The sequence below is a fragment of the Felis catus genome, chromosome A1 (genome assembly GCF_018350175.1).
Source record: "Felis catus isolate Fca126 chromosome A1, F.catus_Fca126_mat1.0, whole genome shotgun sequence".
Classification (NCBI taxonomy): Eukaryota; Metazoa; Chordata; class Mammalia; order Carnivora; family Felidae; genus Felis; species Felis catus.
Window position 1 is genome coordinate 142,062,403 of NC_058368.1, and position 22,163 is coordinate 142,084,565.

The window sequence follows — 22,163 nt, forward strand, 5'->3', positions numbered from 1 at the left end:
GTGAAAGTACACCTTTTTCATATACCCCCTCCACATCTCAGTTTTCTCATGCCTCCCATTACATCCCATTAGCCAGAACTGCATTATATGCCCATTCCTAAACCCATCACCTACGAGAGGAATGTAATTATTAACATTAACTAGACTACATTAGGCTCAAGAGCAACATGGCTTCTTCAAAACTATGCAGGTGCTCAATCTCTGTAGAAAATGTTTGCAGGGAAGATCTTTCAATGGGGGGTGGCTGTTTGAGACAATTAACAGTGCTGCATTCTCTACACCACCTAGACAACAATACATTGGCAGAATCTGTCTGATGTGACTATTTTAGAACTGTGGAATCTACTGAAGGTTTGCTACTTTCAGGAAGACTTCAGTGATTTTAAGATATGTCTCAGAAATCTAAAGTCTATACATAGACACAACTAAATGAATCACAGAGTAGAAGAAAACTGGATGTTTCAAATTACATTATTAGTTTACAGAAACTCATCTTTTCTCAGGTGAATACAGAAACTATTAAGCAGCAAAATCACAAAATTAAATGTAAATAAGTGACTTGTCAGGTGATTCACTATTAATTATATCCACTCCTTTATGCTAGAATAATAAAACTAACATAGAGAAAAATATGAGGAAATGAATGGATGATACAGTCAAGAGACATTACAACAATACAAGTATCTATGGGAGAATATAAAAAAAAAAGCTCAGAGAAAAGAGGAAACTTAGCAGATATCAGAGAAGGGCAAAAGAATGAATAACCTTTCTTAACTCCTTAAACTCTAAGTCTCTCCTCCTAAAATTCAGTTGGTACATGTTAAAAGTCATAAAATACTTAAAACTATGAACACTTTGAGACTTCTAGGAAGGATGGTAAAATAAAGACAGAGAATGTAATCTCTTTTCCCAATATAAAAAATGTGAGGAAAATAAAAATATTAAAACTAGCAAAAAACAGTCAACTGTAATGGAACAAGTGTCATAATCTATTGGCACAAACTTTTTTTTTTAAACAAAGCTTTTTTTAAACAGTAGATTTTAGAAACACATATTCCTTGCTTCCTGAGAATGTTCATTAATAACCTTCTCCTCCCCAAATTTAGAAGAAAACAAAGAAGAGGTATTCTTATCTTTTCAATCTAATGGGCGGGTAGGGTGGTGAGGGGGGTTAGTGGTGAAAATAGGTGCTGAAGAGAAGCACATGGCAGAGTAAACAACAAAGCTGGCTCTCCCTGAGAGAAGTGAAGACTCTGGAGCAACACTGCCCAAAAGAAACTTTTATGGTAAAGGAAACGTTTTATATCAGCACCATCTAATAAGTAGGCACTAGCTATGTGCGACTACTGAGCACTTAAAATGTGGCTAATGCATCTGAAACATTGATATTCAATTTTAGTTAAACAGTCACATGTGGCTAGCAGCTACTTTATCGAGCAACAAAGTTCTTGGATGAAGCAATGAATAACAGAAATTAATTTAAAGATCAAAAATATCTTTCCATAGGAATATATTAGGTGGTACGAATATTCCTAAAGAACATTGAAGAAAATTCCAGAAAAACTGCTCAGGCATTCTAAAAAAACAACTTCAATCTCTGCTGATGCTAAATTTACTACCCCCAAAATTACTCCTTTCCCCAAATGCCCTAAGGCTACCACTAAATCAAAAAAGAGTATGACATAAAATACACCTCAAATTGAAAACTGAGAGGAAGAAACAAACTATCTTTAGGTGTGGGTACAAAACTAAGAAGTCACACTGTGTCAGAATGAATGTCTGTACCAGAGCTTCCCAAGTATTTTCAATATGAAAAGAGCACAATAACTATGCTACATATTCACAGCACACATTAAAAATACAAAAGACAAATCATTCTGGAAAAAAATATTCCCTATGTATAGAAAGTAAATTCTCCAAGAGGTTCTCAAGTTCTTGAACATGAACTCAAGAAAATGGAAGTTCAAAGATGAGACGATAAAACTATATAATAAAGGAAATGTAAGACTGAAACTTGAATAAGTAAAATCCAAAGCGGGTGCCTGGGTGGCTCAGTCAGTTAAGTGTCTGACTCTTGATTTCGGCTCAGGGCGTGATCTGCCGGTTCATGAGATCAAGCCCAAATTGGCCTCTGTGCTGGCACAGAGCCTGCTTAGGATTCTCTCTGTGACCCTCTCTTGTAGGAGTGCGCTCTCTCTCTCTCTCTCTCTCTCTCTCTCTCTCTCTCTCTCTCTCTCTCAAAATAAATACAATAAAATAAAACCCAAAGCAGTATCATTATCAAAGTAAACAAAAACTGTTAAAGACAGATAAGATCACTGAAAATCAAATTACTGACAAAAAGACTTGAGGGGTGTCTGGGTGGCTCAGTCAGTTAAATGTCTGACTTCAGCTCAGGTCATGATCTCACTGTTCACAGGTTTGAGCCTCAGACTGGGCTTTGTGCTGAGCCTACTTCAAATTCTCTGTCTCCCTCTCTCTCTGCCTCTCCATCACTCATGCTCTTACCAAAAAAAAAAAAAAAAAAAAAAAAAAAAAAAAAAAAAAAAAGACTTGAGAAATACAAATGCAAATAAAAAGACAAACACTGAAGCAACTTTTTTAAAGGTGACAGAGAGTACACAAAGACTGTAAAATAGCATAACTGGTATTTATGAAGCATATAAAAGACAAACAGCAAGAAAAAAAAAACTTGGAACATCAAAGAAAAGAATTCAAAAAATTCTACAAAATAAATGAAGAAGTAAATATGTAGATCAGATAGAATGATCTGCATCAAGAGGCAACTTCACTAATCTTTATAGAGTTGGAAAAAAAACAGCTTTCTGGGATACAAACAAAAAAACCAAATCACCTGCAAAGGAAAAAAATCTGTGCCTACAAGGAGAGCTCTCTGAAGAAGAAGAAAAAAAGGTGTGACCCAACAGTATTATATCCAACCAAGATGTCAAGTAAAAAAGTAACATGACGGGACACCTGGGTGGCTCAGTTGGTTAAGCTTCCGACTCTTGGTTTAGGCTCAGATGATGATCTTACAGTTGGTGGGCTCAAGACCCACATCCAGCACTGTGCTGCAAGTGTGCAGCCCACTGGGGATTCTCTCTCCCTCTCTCTCTGCCCCTCCCCTGCTGCTGTGCTCTCTCAAAATAAATAAATAAACTTTAAAAAATTTGTAAAAATTAAAAAATAAAAGTAACATGGCATTTCAAATACATAAGCCCCAAGAGAATACTGATTCCACCAAAAAGGAGATAAGAATGTTACTATACAGAAATAATATCTGCAAAGTCATAATTAAATGAACAATATACAATTATTTAAAAATTCTAATAAAACTATATTGCAAAGATGGAATAGGGACAGAGTGAAACTATGAGATAATATATGACAAGAATGCCAAATCTTCCATTTCTATAGTAGGAAGTCATTCATAAATCAAGAAACAGCAATATGTGCGTATTACTAAAAAATATGCATATTACTGAGAAACGGAGAAAGTTAAATACACACGTGTCTAAAAGAATTGGAGGTAGCTAAATCCAGGCATGGGGAAGGGTGGAACAGGAAAATGTTTCTCACAAGCCAGGTGGTATTATGTAATTTACTTTTTTAAAGCATGTACATGTCTACTTGGATAAAGATTAAAGTATATTTTTTGTTTTTTTACTTTTTATTTTTTTTTGAGTGAGAGCGTGTGTGGGTACAAGTGGGGGAGGGGCAGAGGGAGACAGAGCATCTCAAGCAAGCTCCACACCCAGCATGGAGCCCAATGCAGGGCTGGATCTCACAACCCTGAGATTTATGACCTGAGCCAAAATCAAGAGTCCCACGCTTAACCAACTGAGCCACCCAGGTGCCCTAAAATATTTTTCAGAAGGAAACTTCAGGGGCGCCTGGGTGGCTCAGTCGGTTAAGCGTCCGACTTCGGCTCAGGTCGTGATCTCACGGTCTGTGAGTTCGAGCCCCGCGTTGGGCTCTGTGCTGACAGCTCAGACCTTGGAGCCTGTTTCAGATTCTGTGTCTCCCTCTCTCTCTGACCCTTCCCCGTTCATGCTCTGTCTCTCTCTGTCTCAAAAATAAATAAACATTAAAAAAAAAATTAAAAAAAAAAAAGGAAACTTCATGGATTAAAAAATCCAACCAAAAATAAATTATGAACAAGAAGAAGAATGAGGAATCTTTAAGATAAATACTTCATAACTAATGGAGAGAGGGAAACCCCATTTCAATATCTGCTAGTGGTCCACAGTTTCCCAATAAACTGCATATTGAACTCTTTATCAATAGGTGCCTGAAAAAGTGCACAAAAAACTTTTGTATTTGAATTGTACAGCACGGATCCTACCATAACTCCTCCCTACTGTTATTTAAAAATTACGCACAAGAGATTCAAAAATAGTTCGTTAGTAAGACACAATACAAAATTTATTTTACAAAGAAAATTAACTTGTAAAGAAAATTAAAACTGAATAAAAAATAATCTCTAACATGTAGGTCCTGGAAGACAGGACACGGTGGACTCTCACAGTACTTTTGTATTTTCAGAAAATTGCCAATCAAGAACTACGTATATGAATTTTGTGTTCGGATTAGTTCTGATTTTACAGCTGTCCCTAAAAAACTTAAGGAATTTATCTCAAAAATACTTTAAACAAAATTGTAAACTGGAACTTTCTTACACCCACCTAAAGTTTTATAATTGAAATACAGATATACTGAGAGAAATAAAAGTAAATTCATCACTCCAAATTTCAAAATGGCATGCATAATACCACTAGAATTATATTAGCTGGATTCATATGCAAAAAGTAACCGTGAGTACATAAAGTTTGAAGTTCTAAATCATGAAAGTAAAAAAATTTGATAATTCTAGCAAAACTGTCATCTCCTAGAGAAAGTTTAAGGTTAAAGAGCTAAATTCATAAAATTAAAAACCTTTCTCAGGCCCCAGAACCCGAGCTTTATTTTGGTTTATAATTAATACCACTAAAGGGTTTTGGGCTTTTTTAATACTCTTAAAATTTACTTAGTGTTTTATAACATTTATTTTCTAAAATTCATTTTTTCTACAAAAGTAACGTTAGTATTAGAGGTTTACATTTATGCTTCAAGTATTCTCCCATAATAGGCTTGAATGACACAAAGAAAATCTTTAAGTAATTTTATATCCTTGAAAATTATACAAACTTGACCTAGAATAAAAAAAAAACAAAAACACCTACATGTACTGTAAAGAGTAAGGTAAATTTGAGAAAATAAAAATGCAAATATGCATTTTAGCAGTCTCTTGAATTTATTAACCTAAAAGGTTTAATTTCCATTTTCCTGCATCAGCTTTATTTATAAAATGTCGTGCCCTATAAATACGCTGTTATTTTCTATAGTCAAGCACCCTCTTAACAAATCTTCTCATTAATATGTAAATTTAAAGTCAATCGGTCTTCTCCCTGACAGCCCCATGAATTCCTAGTGCACTGTATAATCGGCTTTGACTTGGCATCCACTATTTATCATCAAAGATGTCAGTTAGAAAAATTATGGAAAATGCACTGCAATTGATATGACTGCAATCTACTTTGTCAACACTTAATTGTTCCTCAAATCATACATTTACATATAAACAGCCTAAATACTGATCTATAATGATGCAAATAAACTAAATTAAAAATCTCTTCTGCCCCGAAGAAGCTTGTTTGTATATGATGTGTTCATCTGAGAACTTATTGACAAAAGCATGTTACATCAGCTCATCTCAAAAAAGGTTTCTACTAATTTTCAATCCCTCAAAAAAATAATTTTGCTACCTTTCAAGTTTATAAACAAATATTTTAAAAATTCAACAAGAAACATGATTTTTCTCTCTGAAAAGCAAATTTAATTATAGTTGTTAGCTAACTGCAATATCTAAGCACCAAGGATGGGGGGGCAGGGAACTTCAAAACTGGCTTCAACCAGAATGCAGTAAACAAACAGAGAAAGTTATTAAAGTAAGCAAAAAGATACTTTAACTTAAAAGTCATGAGGAAATAGAATATATAGGATATATATCAGAATATAAATCTGATCTAGGCATCAGATTACTCTGTTTATATTTCTGGTTCCACATTTTATAAGCAATATTATCTTCTATGAGTTGTTAAACATTATATGCCTCAGTTTCTTCATCTATAAAATGGGTCTAATAATCGTTACTATACTATCTCAAATAAAATACTACAAAGTACAGCAAAATAATAAACTGTTAAATTTAAAGTATCACAGTATTATTTTTCATATATTATCTTAGTATCTGAGAAACCCCTTGATTTTAATAAATTTAGTATTTAAAGGCAGTTTTTTCCTTTAAATAACTTTTAAATTAATCTATAATTTTAGTGAGACCGTTTTCTCATTTGTAAAATCTTTTACTTCAAGACAAATGGCTCTTTATATATCATAATACGGTGTTCATATAGCATTTATATAAGTGACTTCTGCCTGTATGTAAATGGGGATGAGGTGCTAGAATGGCCACCTTTATATTCTGCTAATTGCATGAAAAAAAAAAACACATTCAAGACCTGAAGGTAAAAAGATAAAAAAGGATTTTAACAAGTCAGCAATGACTATGCTAGCATACTGATCCACTTTGTCCTTCTATCCCGTAACATTCTTAGCAGTTCTTTACTGCATGATAGGCTTTCTACAACATGAGAACTGAAAAATGAAAGCAGATATAAATGCAGAATCCTCCTAAGTTTCTTCCAGCTTCATGATTCAGGCTGCCAAATTTTAAAGTCAAAATTACCATGTACAGTCCTAAAAAGATGGATGCAAGTTAAAGTGTAAGCCATAAACTCTCCAAGACTACAAGTGTTTGGACTGCTCCCTCAAAAGTTGCTCAGTGAAACAGAATTCTAACAAGCCACAGAGAAAGTCTGAGATGGGTTAACTCAAAGAGTAAGCATGAACATGGTCTAAATGATGATAACCATTTGAACTTTAATTTTATAAAATGTATCTGTGCTAAAAGTCTAACATCTTGGACAATCCCTTGCTTCTAATACTGCAATAAAGAATGACCCTTTCAAATCTTTCCTGCTAGTACCGAACAGAAAACATATGTATACAAAGAGACACAAGCCTGTTATCTTGATTATTTTGGAATCAACTGATACCACTGATACCACTTTAAATTAACAAATAAAGTGAAATATGTTATCCAAAGTAAAATTTATAACCACTACAACAACGGAAATTAAGCAGTTGCCTCTAAGGGGTCAACCAAGAGGTTATGATATGAGAAGGACGACTTCGCTTTTATTTCACCATGTGCCTGACCTCGTTGTACAATTAAAAAAAAAAGTTATGTTTATAGTTACCTAAACCCTTAGAAATCTTCTATTTTTAGTAAGGTTTTCTTCTTGTCTTTTTTTTTCTTTAAGCCAAGGAATCTTTCTCAAAGGAAGCCATATTCAAAGCTGTATATGAAGGGCGGACAAAGATGAAGGCTGCTCTGTCTGGAACAGAAGCAAGAACCCAGAGAGCTGCAGAGTCTAGAGCACCACTGTCCCCCCGCCCCCCACCACAACCCCGGGGTTGTTCCTGTGGGAATGTTACAGCATCCTGAGGCCTGAGGTGCACATCTGAAAACGAGTGAATTAAGTCTATTAACCACATAATGTAGAGAAAATGCCAAGGTCAGAATGCAAGTAAGTGGCAAAGGTAAGAAATTACTGAGCCCAGTTTCAATGTACCCAGGACAATGACCGGATTTCATCTCATGTTTGTAATAATTAATGTCCAAAGAATCCACATGTGAAAACACAAGGAATACATATAGCCCCAATTTGTCAAATTATCTGTCAAAAGAGTAAATATATATGGCAGTACAAAATTTAACTTCCTGGCTTTGTAAATAGCTTTAAACATGACTTTTATGTAAAATAACATGAAATATAATTCAAGGAACAGAAACACAAATAGACAAACTACAAAAATAGAGATTTTAAAGTCTGTTACATATTTTTAGAAGCTATGGCAAGGAAAGATTTTAACTGTAATTTCTACATAATAACAAAGCAAAGGATCATTTGCATACAGATACTGAAAATGATTTGATGGTGACAGGGAAGTAAAATTTAAAATCTTATCAAAGAATGACAGTGGTTAGATAAGGCAAAATTACTTTATAATAACCTTACAACAGGAAAACAAAATATCTAAAGAGCACTCTGGAAAAGGACCCGCTGAAATCAAACAAGCTATCATTAGCAACAAAAATCTCTCGTCAAAGTTATCATTTACATGAAAGGGCCAAGACTTTTATAGCACTGGCATGTCGTTGCTTAATCCAGCAAAAGTGCCATCAGAAATTCACTTTGCTCAATGATTAATACAATTTATTTTATATACAAAGCAATCAATTTAAGAGTCTTATATGGCATGAGACTTTTATATATGAATAACTCAAAACATACTTCAATTTTAAATAACCTAAATACTTTCTTAATATTAAAATTAAGATGGAGTCAGTAATACAGATAGTCTTCTGGATAAAGATACACTTTAAAAATTTTTAAATACTTTTTAGTATGAATAATACTTAGTTACTGTAAAAAGCACTGACGAATATTTTAAACATCTAAACTTCGTTAAACATCTGAAAGTTTAACATGACATCTTAAAGTATGTACTATGAACATTCCTCCATTCTACATACGTTTTCCACTTCCTTTATTTCTAATAACAAAAGTGAAATGTAGTAAGCACTCAAGCCCCACGCTTGAGTTTCTATACAAACCATTATGACATAATTGGGGGATTTTTGATCTTTTACTTTTTACACAGTTGATTTTAAAAATCTATTATAGATTTTACTTTTAAAAAAGTATTATACCTTTTTTTAATTTAAATGTAGTTGACACATGTTCCATTAGTTTCAGGTGTACAACATAGAGATTCCACAACTCTACACATTCTGCTGTGCTCACCACAAGTGTAGCTACCATCTGTCACCATAGAACACTATTATGAGACTACTGAATATATTCCCTGCGCTGTACCTTTCATCTCCATGACTTATTCATTCCATAAATGGAAGCCTGTACTTCCCACTCCCTTTCACTCATTTTGTCCAACCTCCCTCCCACCCACTTCCACCTGCTTTTGAAAAAGACAAAAAAGAAATATCACAAGATGAGAATGAATGTGCTAGTCTTATAAGATTTAATGATTTCTTTTTTAAAACAAGTTTAAAACTTACACTTAAATATTAAATATATACACACAGAGATCGCTATTGCAAACTATGCAGTAAAATTTTTTCAATCGTCAATAAAGTAACAAGAAGGTATGTGTCTAGGTAGGTATACCTCTAATGTTAATATGCACAAAGAAAACAACGTCGTTTTAAGGCATATTTAATTATTAATTTCACTAAAATTCTATCAGCTTAAGTGAAAAAAAGGAAAACAAACATTTTAAAATACAAAACTAGGAAAACGTAGTTTAAAAGGTCAGTAATATTTACCATTAAAGGCAAGATATTCTCTTAAATTTACATGTGCTAGAAGCACATTACCCACTTGTATGATTGAATCACTTGAGCAGTTGAGACTTAAAGATATGAAAGCAACAAACTGCAAAAAAAATCCATGATTTGGCAATATCCCTGAAAACACTGTATCACGCTGCTGCTCCTAACAAGGGCCTCCTGCCAGGTATCATACTAGAAGTTTATACACTATGTCATTGAAGACAGGTCAATCGGTACCAAAATAATGAAAAATTATCCTTGCATTTATATTTATTTTCTGCTTTCCAAAAGAACATAAGAAAAAAAAGTCCTCCATAAATATGCAGACTTCTATTATCTTACTCCTATACACATTTTTAAAAGCCCATCCATGTTCTTAATCTTCATTAAGTGGAAGACTGTTCAACACTTACCTCTTTCCAAGGACTGACAAACTGTGTACGAGCATATCGAGTTAGCATGTGGATTATGACAACCTGCCCCCACTCTTCTACATCAACTAGTAAATTACAGAGCTTGCGGTAATTCTTGTGAATCAGATCTATTCTATCCGGGCATACTTCTTCAAAAGCCATCACAACACTGCCAGCTACCAGCTAGAAAAGAAAGAAATAGTAACTCATTAAAAAATGTGTCTAGGGAATCTTCCTCCCCATCAAAGATTCTATTTAGGCATTACAGAGATACAATCAGTGTTATGACAATGAATGTTAAAGAATTCAGTTATTTAATTAACAAAATGATTGTTTAAATAACAAATTTTAAGTGTCACTCACTCAAAGAATTTTTATAGCTGTAACATGTCTGAAAAGCTAATACTTTCCTGAAGTATTACAATTAGAGAAGTATCAGTACTACAAATCCAACAACTTTTTGTCACGTTAAATATCAATGAATTGTGCACACATGGATGGACTCAACATATTCGTCATGTACATTTTTCATTTTTAAGCTAACCTAAATTCCAATCTAAAGATTTATTATTTAGTACATAACATTCAGAAAAATCAAGACAATAACAAAGACCACATCATGTCAGTTTAAAATGAGAATGACAATGAATTCATCTTAAAGTGTTTGAAGAACTTGTAAGTGTTTCTGGTACAAAACACTTTCAAATCTTCAACAGTTTAATCCACCTGTTAATTTTTACCAATATAATTTATTTACAAAGAAAATACAAAGGCTAAAATTTTATATAACCTATATAACAATGTGTATAAATTGAAATAATATATTACCAACAAAAGACAGCTCCCTCAAAGACCAATTAATGAACCATAAATGCTGTTTTGTAATTGTCACACAAAGTGGTAAAATTAAGATATCTTTGGTAGAAAGATACAAGCTAAGCAGAACACATAATATACAAATACTTCTATATATGTACCATTGATATATGTGCAGTTAGCCAAAATGTAATACTGTTGAAAAAATAAATTAATATCATATTCTTTCTAAACACTAGGGATCTTCATTTTAGTGTCTAAAATTTCCCCAATGACTTAAAATAAGCAATTAAATAGAAATGTAACTTACTGAAATGGTACTTTTTGAAAAATATTAGATACAATGATATTCATATTTTTAGTGTTTGTCCCTCTACTTGGCTGACATTTAGTTTATTAATATGCAACCAACAATACAATTGAAAGAAAACAGCTCAGAATATAGACTTGCTATTATGCTAAACAAGTTTCCAGTCCTGTGGGGATTTTATGAATTACCAATCAGTATAAACGTGAAGCCGCATTTATTGACTCCAGCCCTGCCCATGTACTGGTGCCTGCTGGTCCCAGCATGAATGCACTTCAATCGAAAAAGCAAAGAATTGATTATTTGTGTGAACTAAATAAAAAATGTATTATACATATAATTTCCCATTTGCTATTGATATGGAAAGGATGTTAAGTTCATGTTTTCATCTCCACATTTTGCTATCTTCTGCATAAATCACTCTTCAAAAATTATATTCTGTGATAATCATATTTCTAAATGGTTAGAATTAGTATTATTTAAAAATCCCTTAAAAACAACGAAGTTTATGACCTCAAACTATAGAATAACTTAGTATTTGTGAAATAGATCTATCCATCTATATATTTTATATTTAGGCCAATCTTACATTAGGACACACATATGAATTGGTAAAGGATATTAAAGTACAAAAATAAATAATACCACTTAGAATACAATAGTCAGTGAAATTGAAGCAGCAATCCAACAAAGTTTCAATTAAAGAAATACTATGTAAAATCAAGTTATTTTGCCTAACACTACCAGATTTTTTTCAAAGTGGTTAGTAGACACCAAACAATTAAAAGAAAAATCAGCTACCAAAAGGTATTAAATTTATTACACCAAGAGCTATAGGTACAACATAATTCTGAAGTATTAACAGAAAACATGGAAAAAGAAACTAATTACTCAAGTACAAATAAAGTTTAAGAAAACACAAAAATAATTAGGAAGAATATAAAGAAAAGCACCTTCACAAAATAAAACTGACCATTTTAGATATTTTATCGTATGGATTTAACAAACTGACCCTAGGCTAACCAATGCCAGAATCGATAATTTTGGTCTATTAAATGTTCAATATTCTATAAAACTTCCAGAATTAAAATAAAATGATCTACTCAGATTTTAAAACCAAAAATATTGGTTTCCCAAAAACACACAGTTAATTTCCATCTCACTGTGTCAATAGTAGCTTTTTATATGAGGTGAAAAATAAATCACTCCAACAAAACTAGCAATGAGCTCATCAAATTCAAATGCAGTTTTCCATTTATGTATTTTTTATATTAAAGCTATAAACATGGTTCATTTATCTTCCCTTGGTTGCCACGTTTTTCTGTGCTGTTGCTATGAACTTCAGCCATTAGCTGTGCTCCAAGGTAAACTACATGAACCATCAACAAAAGTGACACCCCATCTATGGAGTTCATATTTTCTCCAGATTATCTATGCTAGTTGACAAGCTGGTAATGAAAAAAATCACACTAAGCAAATGGTTCCTCTAATAACAATAAATTTTCTATAAAATTATGAAGGGTACAAAACGTTTCCTTGCATCTATTTTGTCATGAATTCTAATTAACGTTGCAAAAACCTGAGAGTGCTGGGTCATCACAAGAAGTGCATCAAGGTTTGATTGATAATATGGTATAAGTTGGCCAATGCTGCCAAGATTTTCTTCTCTTAAATTAATGGCCATCCAACCTGCCCTAATCATACAGCCCAAATGATATTCCCCTTCTTATTTCAATTTTCTTGAGGCATGGAAAATGGGAAAGATCAGTCATTTATCTTCTAATAGCTGGATAATAGATCTATCACAATAAAACATCTGCACAAAATCAGAGGTGTGGGTTTTTTTTTCGCCCACTACAGTGAAGCTTTTACCAACATTAAATCAATAACCTATAAAATGGTGTCTTACCCCTATAATTTAGTTACGGACTACCAATATATTCATTAAACATCATTTTGTAAATTAAGGAGAAACTCTGTCATAAAAAATATATATAAACAACTAAGTTTTCCAGTAAGCAATGACCTAATCTGTGTTCCTAAGAAACTCTGTTTTCTATTAGAAAGTTAAATGCTATCAAAAGGATTTCTTTACAATTAACCTGAAAGGAAAAGGAAATAATACCACCCTGCTTTTGAGGTATTCTAAATAAAAGATGTCCACTGCTATGTTTAAATTGTTCAACAAATATGGATTTCTACCTTAAAGAAAAACCAGAGAAAGTATTAAAATTTAAAAATGAATTTACAATAGAATATCAGAAAAGGTATATAGTAAAGAAGAAGTGTTTAAGATATGTTAAATAGAGATTATAGGATAAAAATAGTAAATCTAGAAATATACAATAAAGAAATTATGTAAAAAACATCTTGTAACTGTTGATTGAGGATAATGGAACATAAACAACATACTCTCTTTTAATTTCACTGACTATAACTGTGAGGTGTCTTTCAAAATTTAAAGGTAATCTTCAGACAACAGTTACCTAAGTAACCCTAAAATGTTCTAGTTATTTTACCATAACCCTTATATTCCTTAACCATAACTATATTCCTTAAACCAAGGTTATGTATTTTTAGGAAAGGACTATTCACATGATAAATTTTGGTCTTACTCTAGTAAAATGGAAAGAGCATTCTATTTTAGTATGTTTATATTTCTATCTTTCTTTAAAATGAGAATTATAGAACTGTCTTTGAGAACTTAATTATTAGAAAGTCTTCATTTAGGCTAAAAGAAGCAACAGAAGGTATATCTCATAGCCAATATGTTAAGTAAAGAAAAGTTTTTAAACAGATTAACACCTTTCAAATTGATATTTGTCAGCAGCAATAGCAATGTCAACATGACAATAATAATCCCAAAAAGCTCCTGATGATAACAAATAAATTCCTTTTCAAAATGTGGAAATAAATCAGACCCAGTTCCCTTAAATGGGAAATTTTTAAACAAAAATTATTTGGAATTCTTACTGTTTTAAATGTCAATACCGATACTAACTTGGGAGAGAAAGGAAATACAGCTGTCTTCCTTCAACAAAGAATTACAAGAGACAAGACTAAGTAATAATAAAGTTAAAATCCCTATATATATATGCATAAATACCAGAATATTTTAAACCTTTCTACCACAGAATGCAATCATACAAAGGAAAAAATTAACACAAAATATTCTCAAAACATAATTAATTTAAATAATGGGTAAGCAAGTTAATGGTACCTAGGTAAACATGAATCTCCCATCCCAAAGCCAGAAAAAAACAAAGATGAAAAACTGTCCTAAGCACAACTAAAAAACAAAGAATCCCCAAACTTCAAATTACATGTAAGTAGAAAAATAAGCCCTAAATGCCAGAGAGTTATCTTTCATGCTTATATCATATCATAAAGATGTGTGGCAGTCAGGAAAAAACTGCCCTTACCAAAACAGTCAGAAGTTGGTGGTGAGCAAAAGAAAGAACTAAAATCAATAGGAGGAAAAGAAAGAGTATTCTAAGTGTAAACATACTATCTAATATTCCTCATGGATCACAGTGGATTACAAAGTAGAAATTTCAAGGGGGTAGGAGATGGAGGGTAGATTCAATGAGATTGTCTTGGAAAAGAAAAATTTCAAGAAGAAAACAGTTAAAAAAGAGGTAGAGAAAGAGGAATTCCTTAGAAAATGTAAGGTGACAGAAAAAAAGAAATAAGAGGAGGAAATTCAGAAGAACAACAACAAAATCAAAATAACTTTAGGACATACACCCCTTCCTACATGCTTTCCCTCAAAACAGCCATCTAATAAAAAAGCATACTGTGATATTCTGTCAGAAACGGTTTTCTTGTGCTAGGAATCTTGCAAACTACCTCAAACTCAAACCACCAACCCTGTCCAAAGAAAATGTAAAGATGTGAGTAATCTACAAGTGTTGAAAACAGAAAATGGGGGCGCCTGGGTGGCGCAGTCGGTTGAGCGTCCGACTTCAGCCAGGTCACGATCTCGCGGTCTGTGAGTTCGAGCCCCGCGTCAGGCTCTGGGCTGATGGCTCGGAGCCTGGAGGCTGTTTCCGATTCTGTGTCTCCCTCTCTCTCTGCCCCTCCCCCGTTCATGCTCTCTCTCTGTCCCAAAAATAAATAAACGTTGAAAAAAAAAAATTAAAAAAAAAAAAAAGAAAACAGAAAATGAAAATCAAAACAATTCAACTGATGAAAATTGCCCACACAAAAAATTAATAACAAAACAAAAGAAAACTGTCTAACACAACACTCCAAAATGAAGTACCCTCAACGAAGTGTATGAAGATCAGAAAAATGAACGTGAATCAGAAATTCATAAACAGAGAAAAGAAACAAAAGACATCAGGAAGAAATGTAACAGGAGTTGACTGAAACCAGGAAAGAAACTAAGAGGGGAAGAAAATAATCAGACATGATGATTAAACTGCAAGGTGCCCCTGCAAGAAAACAGCTGAATGAAAATTTAATAAAGGGAATTAAAGAAAAGTAGGAAGAAAAAAAAAAAAAAACCACAGTGGTTGAAATGTAAGACAGGCAAAGAAGATCCAACCTACATAAAATTTAAATCCCTGAAGAAATGAAAGTAACAACTAAGCAGAAGTAATGTTTAAAACTATAATCTTAAAAAAAACAAAACAAAACAAAACAACAACAACAACAACTTTGCCAGAAATAATGTATGTTCTAAACCTACATTTTAAAAACATTCAATGAGTACCAGGAAAAAAAACTAACCCACATCAAATAACCCTGAGACACCATTTAAAACCATTAGGTCTCAAAGATAAAGAGGAAATCATCAGGGTCAGCATCTTACTTAACACAGACACATTACGGACACTTTCCTTTAGACTGAAATAAGACAAGGATGCCCACCATCTCCACTACTACTGAATATTATACTAATACTAGTAAGTACCCAAGTATATAATTACACAAGAGAAATTAATTAGTCATTAGAGTTGGAAAAGAAGAAGTGAAATCACTCTATTAGCAGACATTATATTTTCTAGAATAAACCATGAAAAAAATAATTAAATCAAACAATAAAAGAACTTGGTAAAGGAGCAGGATATAAAATTACCATAGAGAAGATCAATAGCCCTTTTTATACACCAATATAACAAGTTCAATGATATAAGGATGAAGCAATTTCAATTTACAGTAACATCAAAGAAGACTACATATCAATACAACTCTAAACCAATATTTAACTCAATTAGCAGTCCACATCTCACCACTTCCCACAAAGGCACATGCTAGCAATTCTGAAACACTTTGTCTGCATCTTGGGACGCAACAAGTAACTAAATATATTGTCAATAATGAAAGCCACATTTTTTAATATTGGAGAAGGAAGCTGAAAAGGCAAGAGGCTAGAAGGAATCCTGGGCTGTTGTACTGGAATTAGAGGCATCTGTGTAAACTTTGCCACTTAATACAGATAGAAAAATAGATATAGATGTCCTTTTAATTAAAAACTACATAAACATGTAAGTAACACTTTAGGAAAAAGGAGTGCCTCATATAAGAGACCATCAAAGCCCCCAAAAGATCTGCTCATGAACACTGAATATGATGTATACCACTTGGGAAGCAAAATACTAAAAATGATAGTAAACCCATAATTACCATCACCAAAAACGTACCAAATTAATTCCACAACCATTGGACAAATATTAAATACCTACTATGAACAAGTACTCAATGTTTTCTACTATATTTTAGAAATAAATGGTCAGAAATCAATAACCGATTATCACAAATTTACAAAAAATATATATGCTTTACATTCTTTTTGTGTCATTTATTTCTTACTTGGAATATTTATTTAACCCCCTTTTACAGCACAAGGCACTATAATGAGGGTTTTACATACAAGAGCTCTTTCAACACAAATAAAACTTTATACATTAGAAATTACAAGCCACACAAATTTGGGAACTGAAATTTATGAAGGCTTAATACATAGCTACCATGGGGCAGAAGTATAGGACAAACCCAATTCTGTCTAATTCCAAAGACTGTAATTTCTGGCTGTGGCGTATCTTGTTTGGGAAGACATGCACACATATACATTTCATTCATGATTTCATTCCTGGGCCATGCAACAAATTTCTTTTAGTCTATAATGCAAGAGAAATCATGGTAAATTACATTAAAATAAAGGATCTGTTTCTTATAGATCTTACTCTATTCTCCACGGTTTATACCAAATGTCTTGCATATCAAAGAAATAAATGTTTTTATATTATTAATAAAACCAAATTAACCATAATACTGATTTCTAATCTGGGTCCTAGAAGAGAGTAACAAGTATGCCACACCGAAGACAAAAAAAGAGGGGTATCTGGGTGGCACAGTCAGTTGAGTGTCCAGCTCTTGATTTTGGCTCAGGTCATGATCTCATGGTCATGGGATTGAGCCCCACATTGGGCTCCATGTGGAGCCTGATTGGGATTCTCTCTCTCCTCTCTGCCCCTCCACACACTCATGCTCTCTCTTCTCTCTCTCTCTCAAATTAAATAAACATTTTTAAATAGGAATCAAATTTCTTTTCTATCTTCATTTATTGGGCAAATCTATATTTGTTTACCTCCTACATTACATCAAACAATATAGAAGAAATACAATGAAGATTTCTATTACATTATAGACACAAAAAAATTTGCTGGATGGGTTAGGATCCCACCCATAATTTCAAGTAAAATACAGTATTTTCAAAGTACATAGTGGAAAAAAGAAAAGTACATAGTGAAAAACTTATTAAAGAAATTAAAATGTTCAAAAGAATATATTTACTTATAAAAAAAAGTAGTAAAGGAGGAACAAGGTACAAAAAAGGAAGGATACAGAAAAGCAATAAACAGCAGCTATAAATTCAACTGTTAATAACATTAAATGTAAATGGATGAAACCATGTAATCAAAAGGCACATAGTGTCACAGTGAATTAAAAACTATATGGTGTCTATAGGAGACACATATTAGATTCAAAACTACTAACAGGTTGACAGTAAAAGCAAAGAAAAAGATATATCATGTAAACAGCAACCATAAGGAAGCTGAAATGCTGTAAATAGACAAAACAGACTTTAAAACAAAAAGTGTTATTAGAAACAGAGAGACATTTATAATGACAAAAGGAAGATTAAAAACAATTATAAATATACATGCACCTAACATCAGGGCTCCTAAATATATTAAACAGTGACAGAATTGAAGGGAGAAAACAGACAGCTCTACAATAATAGGAGACTTCAATACTTCACTTTAAATAATGGATACAACCACCAGGCAAAAGATCAATAAACAGAAGACCTGAACAACACGATAAACCAATTAGACCTAACATGTATCTACAGAAATACTCCACCCACCAACAGCAGATTATACATTCCTCCCAAGTGCACAATCAACATTTTCCCGGATTAGCCATATGTTAAGCCATACAACAATAGCTATATGAGGCTAGTGGCTACTCTATTAGACAGCTGCTATGCACAGATACACATGCTACTTGATGACAGCATCCTAAGACACGTAGAAATCCTTTTCCTTGATAGTGTCAGCTGCGGGGGTGGGTACAGAAGCCTCCATCGAAGATACCAGATCCTCCAGAGGTCGGCTCACAGACCCCATGGGTCATCACTATTATGAGATCTCATTATCACTACACTCAAAGAATAGGAGTGGGGAAAGGAGGAGGAAGAGATACATACATTCACGAAAGATGACAACATTAGCCAGTAACCTCACTCTTACCAGAAATAAAACAGTCATGCACATATGAAAATGTTTCAGAATATTTTTAAATAGGCTCTATGCCCAGTACGGAGCCCATAGAGTATTTTTTAATATTTAAAATATTTAAAAATACACATTTATAATACTAAAACATACTCCTCTAAAAGAGGTATTTTTTAGTATTTCTTTAATACTTCTTAGTACTTCATTTTAAAACAATTATTTGCTTCCAGCTGATTCAACCTTTAAAAATACTAATAAATCATCGCTTGAAATAAAAACTTTGGCACTAAAAGCAGTCAACAATTCAGTCACAGATTAAAGAAAGGATTTTTGTTTCCAACTTGTTCTTCTTCAGACTCTGATGATGAAACGTGTAACAAGCTAAAATTCTAAATGTAATACTTCTCTTCTAAAGTCATTTTTTTCCTTCACGGATTTTAATAAGGCTCATTAATATTTATATAATGGTATAATATTTATACCATTTTCAAATCAGTAAGAATAATTATATCAAATATACAGTACAGTAAAATTATACTATACAAATAAAACACAGTTTTACTGAGGCGCCTGGGTGGCTCAGTCAGTCAAACGTCCAACTCTTGATTTCAGATTTCAGCTCAGGTCATGACCTCACGGTTCATGAGATCCAGCCCCACAATGGGCTCTGCACTCAGAGAATGGAGACTGACTGGGATTTGCTCTCTTCCTCTCTCTCTGCCCCTTGCCCACTTGCACACGCATACAAATAAATGAACTTAAAACACACACACACAAATTCTACTTTGATATAAAAAAAGATATCACTTACTGTACTTTTATCCTTTAAAAGTTTTTCAATTACTTCAATTAACATTTCCTTCTGCTCTGGATCAAGGCTAAAACATAAAAAGAAAAGAACACACATTAAAATTTTTCCCTTTAATTCTAATTTTAAATGAAGCTAATCATTTCAAGAATATTAAGAAATTTGTTTAGGGGGGGAAGGAGAGCAAGAATTATGTGAAGATAGAAAACAAATCTGAAATAAAATGGGATGTTTTTCTCCCAAATGTGTCCTAATCTTTTTCTTTAAAGTTGCTCATATTGGGGCACCTGGTGGTTCAGTCGGTTAAGCTTCCGACTCTGTCTCAGGTCATATCTAGCAGTTTGTGAGTTCGAGCCCCAAATCAGGCTCTGCGCTGACAGCTCGGAGCCCGCTTCAGATTCTGTGTCTCCCTCTCTCTCTGCACCTTCCATGCTCACACTCCGTCTCTCTCTCTCAAACATGAATAAACGTTAAAAAAAAAAAATTATAAAGTTGCTCATATTAACTAAATCCAGATACTAATAACATTAAGACAGTATCAAGTTCAGGGGCGCCTAGGGGGCTCAGTCAGTTAAGCCTCCAACTTCAGCTCAGATCATGATCTCATGGGTTCGTGAGTTTGAGCCCCACATCAGGCTCTCTGCTGTCAGCTCAGAGCCCGCTTCAGAAACTCTGTCCCCTTCTCTATCTTCCCCTCCCCCACTCATGCTTGCTTTCTCTCTCTCAAAAATAAATAAACATTAAAAACAAATAGATATCAACTTCACTTCTAAAAAATAGTTGGAAAATCTTAAAAATGTAATTACACGTAGATAAAGTACAAATTCTTTTTTTAACCAAGGGAGAAAAGTTAATAAGACAGTGATCATTGTTGACTATGGATATACTACGGTCAAAAACAGAGAATTCCCAAATAAGAATTTTGTTATCATTTTAGCTCAGTAATGAACTAAATGTATTACAAAATCTGACATCTAAAACCAAAAACTATAAGCAAAGGCATATATATATACATACATACATATATATATGTATGTGTACACATATATATATATATGTATGTATATATACACACATATATATACACACACACACATATATAAAAAATTAGGAAATGCCTATTAGTAGCTCTAAGCACTGAAATATTGACAATATAATTTCTTCCTAACATATAAGTCAAATGTCCATTTACTGAGAAGGTGAAGAATGGGAATATAAAGGTAAGTAAGACTGCCTAGTAAAGAAAGTCCCAAACATAAGCATACCACATAACAGAGATATGTATAAGGGATTACAGGAATAACAAGAGCACCAATAGAGGCAGGAGGGTTTCTTATAAAAAGTGACATCTCGGATGAATCTTAACAATTTGACTTTAGAACTAAAGAAAGGAGAAAATTTTCCAGGTAAAGACTAAACAGATGGTAGTAAGATAAAAATATTTTATGTAGAGGACTAATAGCCAGTACCAAGCTACTCAATTCCAGGCAAGGAGAATAAGGGCTGAGGCTGGAGAGGTAAAACAGGGTCCAGTGATGGACTTTTAATCCATCATAGTAAGCTTGGATCTTATTCTGCAAGCATGTAAAAAGAAGAGTGATAAGTATGATATAACTTTGACAGTTAACCTGAGTTAATGAGTTTTTACTTTTTATACACTTATAAGTTTATTGCTAACCATTATAATTATCTGAACAAACCTTTTAATTCTTTCAAATTCTAGCTCCGGTCTCCCTTCTCCAAGCAGTCTTTCCTAACCCCACTTCATTACATCTTTACATTATGAAGCCGGGATCACCTCTGAGCCATATCCTATCAAAATCTGGTTCGTGTAGGGCACCTGGGTGGCTCAGTCAGTTAAGCGTCCAACTTTGGCTCAGGTCATGATCTCATGGTCTGTGACTTCAAGCCCAGTGGCAGGCTCTATGCTGACAGCTCAGAGCCTGGAGTGGAGCCTGCTTCAGATTCTGTCTCTCCCTCTCTCTGCCACTCCCCCACTCGTGCTCTGTCTCTCTCTCTCAAATATAAATAAACATTAAAAAAATCATGGCCTTTGTGTGCGTGTGTGTGTGCATCATATGCTAATATCTTATTTAATTATAAACTGCCTTTCATTGGTATCTGTTTTATTTTTTTCACCAAATATGTGTTAATACACCCTCTACCATTTTCATACACCTTACACATATAACCTGACACCAAAACCACAAAACGATCTTGATAAAAGCTTTTGGAATCAATGGTAACAGAAATTAATACCAAATTATTACAGATAATAACTCTTTTACTTAAGCAATTTGTTTCCCACAAACATCGAGGCATCATATGATATTTTAATAAATATCATACAAATATGGTATGGTGCTGTATTTCAAAATGAGCATTTTAAAATTCAATAAAATACCTCTAGACAAGAATCAAGCAAGGAAGGGAACATCAGAAAGGAATGGAAAGAAGGATGGAAAAGGTGGAAGAAAGGAGAACAAAGTAAGCTGAAAAGATAATACGCATAAGATTCTACCCTATAATGAACAGAAAAAAATCTTAAGTTTCT

The 22,163-nt window shown here is 33.2% G+C and overlaps 1 protein-coding gene across 6 annotated transcripts in view; it reads right to left on the reverse strand.

The window, feature by feature from the left end:
- The window catches only part of AP3B1 (adaptor related protein complex 3 subunit beta 1), a 262,957-nt gene that overhangs the window by 171,552 nt on the left and 69,242 nt on the right, over positions 1-22,163 (reverse strand). For all 6 annotated transcript variants that reach the window (XM_023257772.2, XM_011284118.4, XM_045062465.1 and 3 more), the window contains 2 exons: positions 19,613-19,679; positions 9,931-10,113 (listed from right to left, as the gene is read on the reverse strand). In XM_023257772.2, the coding sequence (XP_023113540.2) occupies positions 9,931-10,113; positions 19,613-19,679 (250 nt within the window). The remainder of the gene's footprint in view (positions 1-9,930; positions 10,114-19,612; positions 19,680-22,163) is intronic.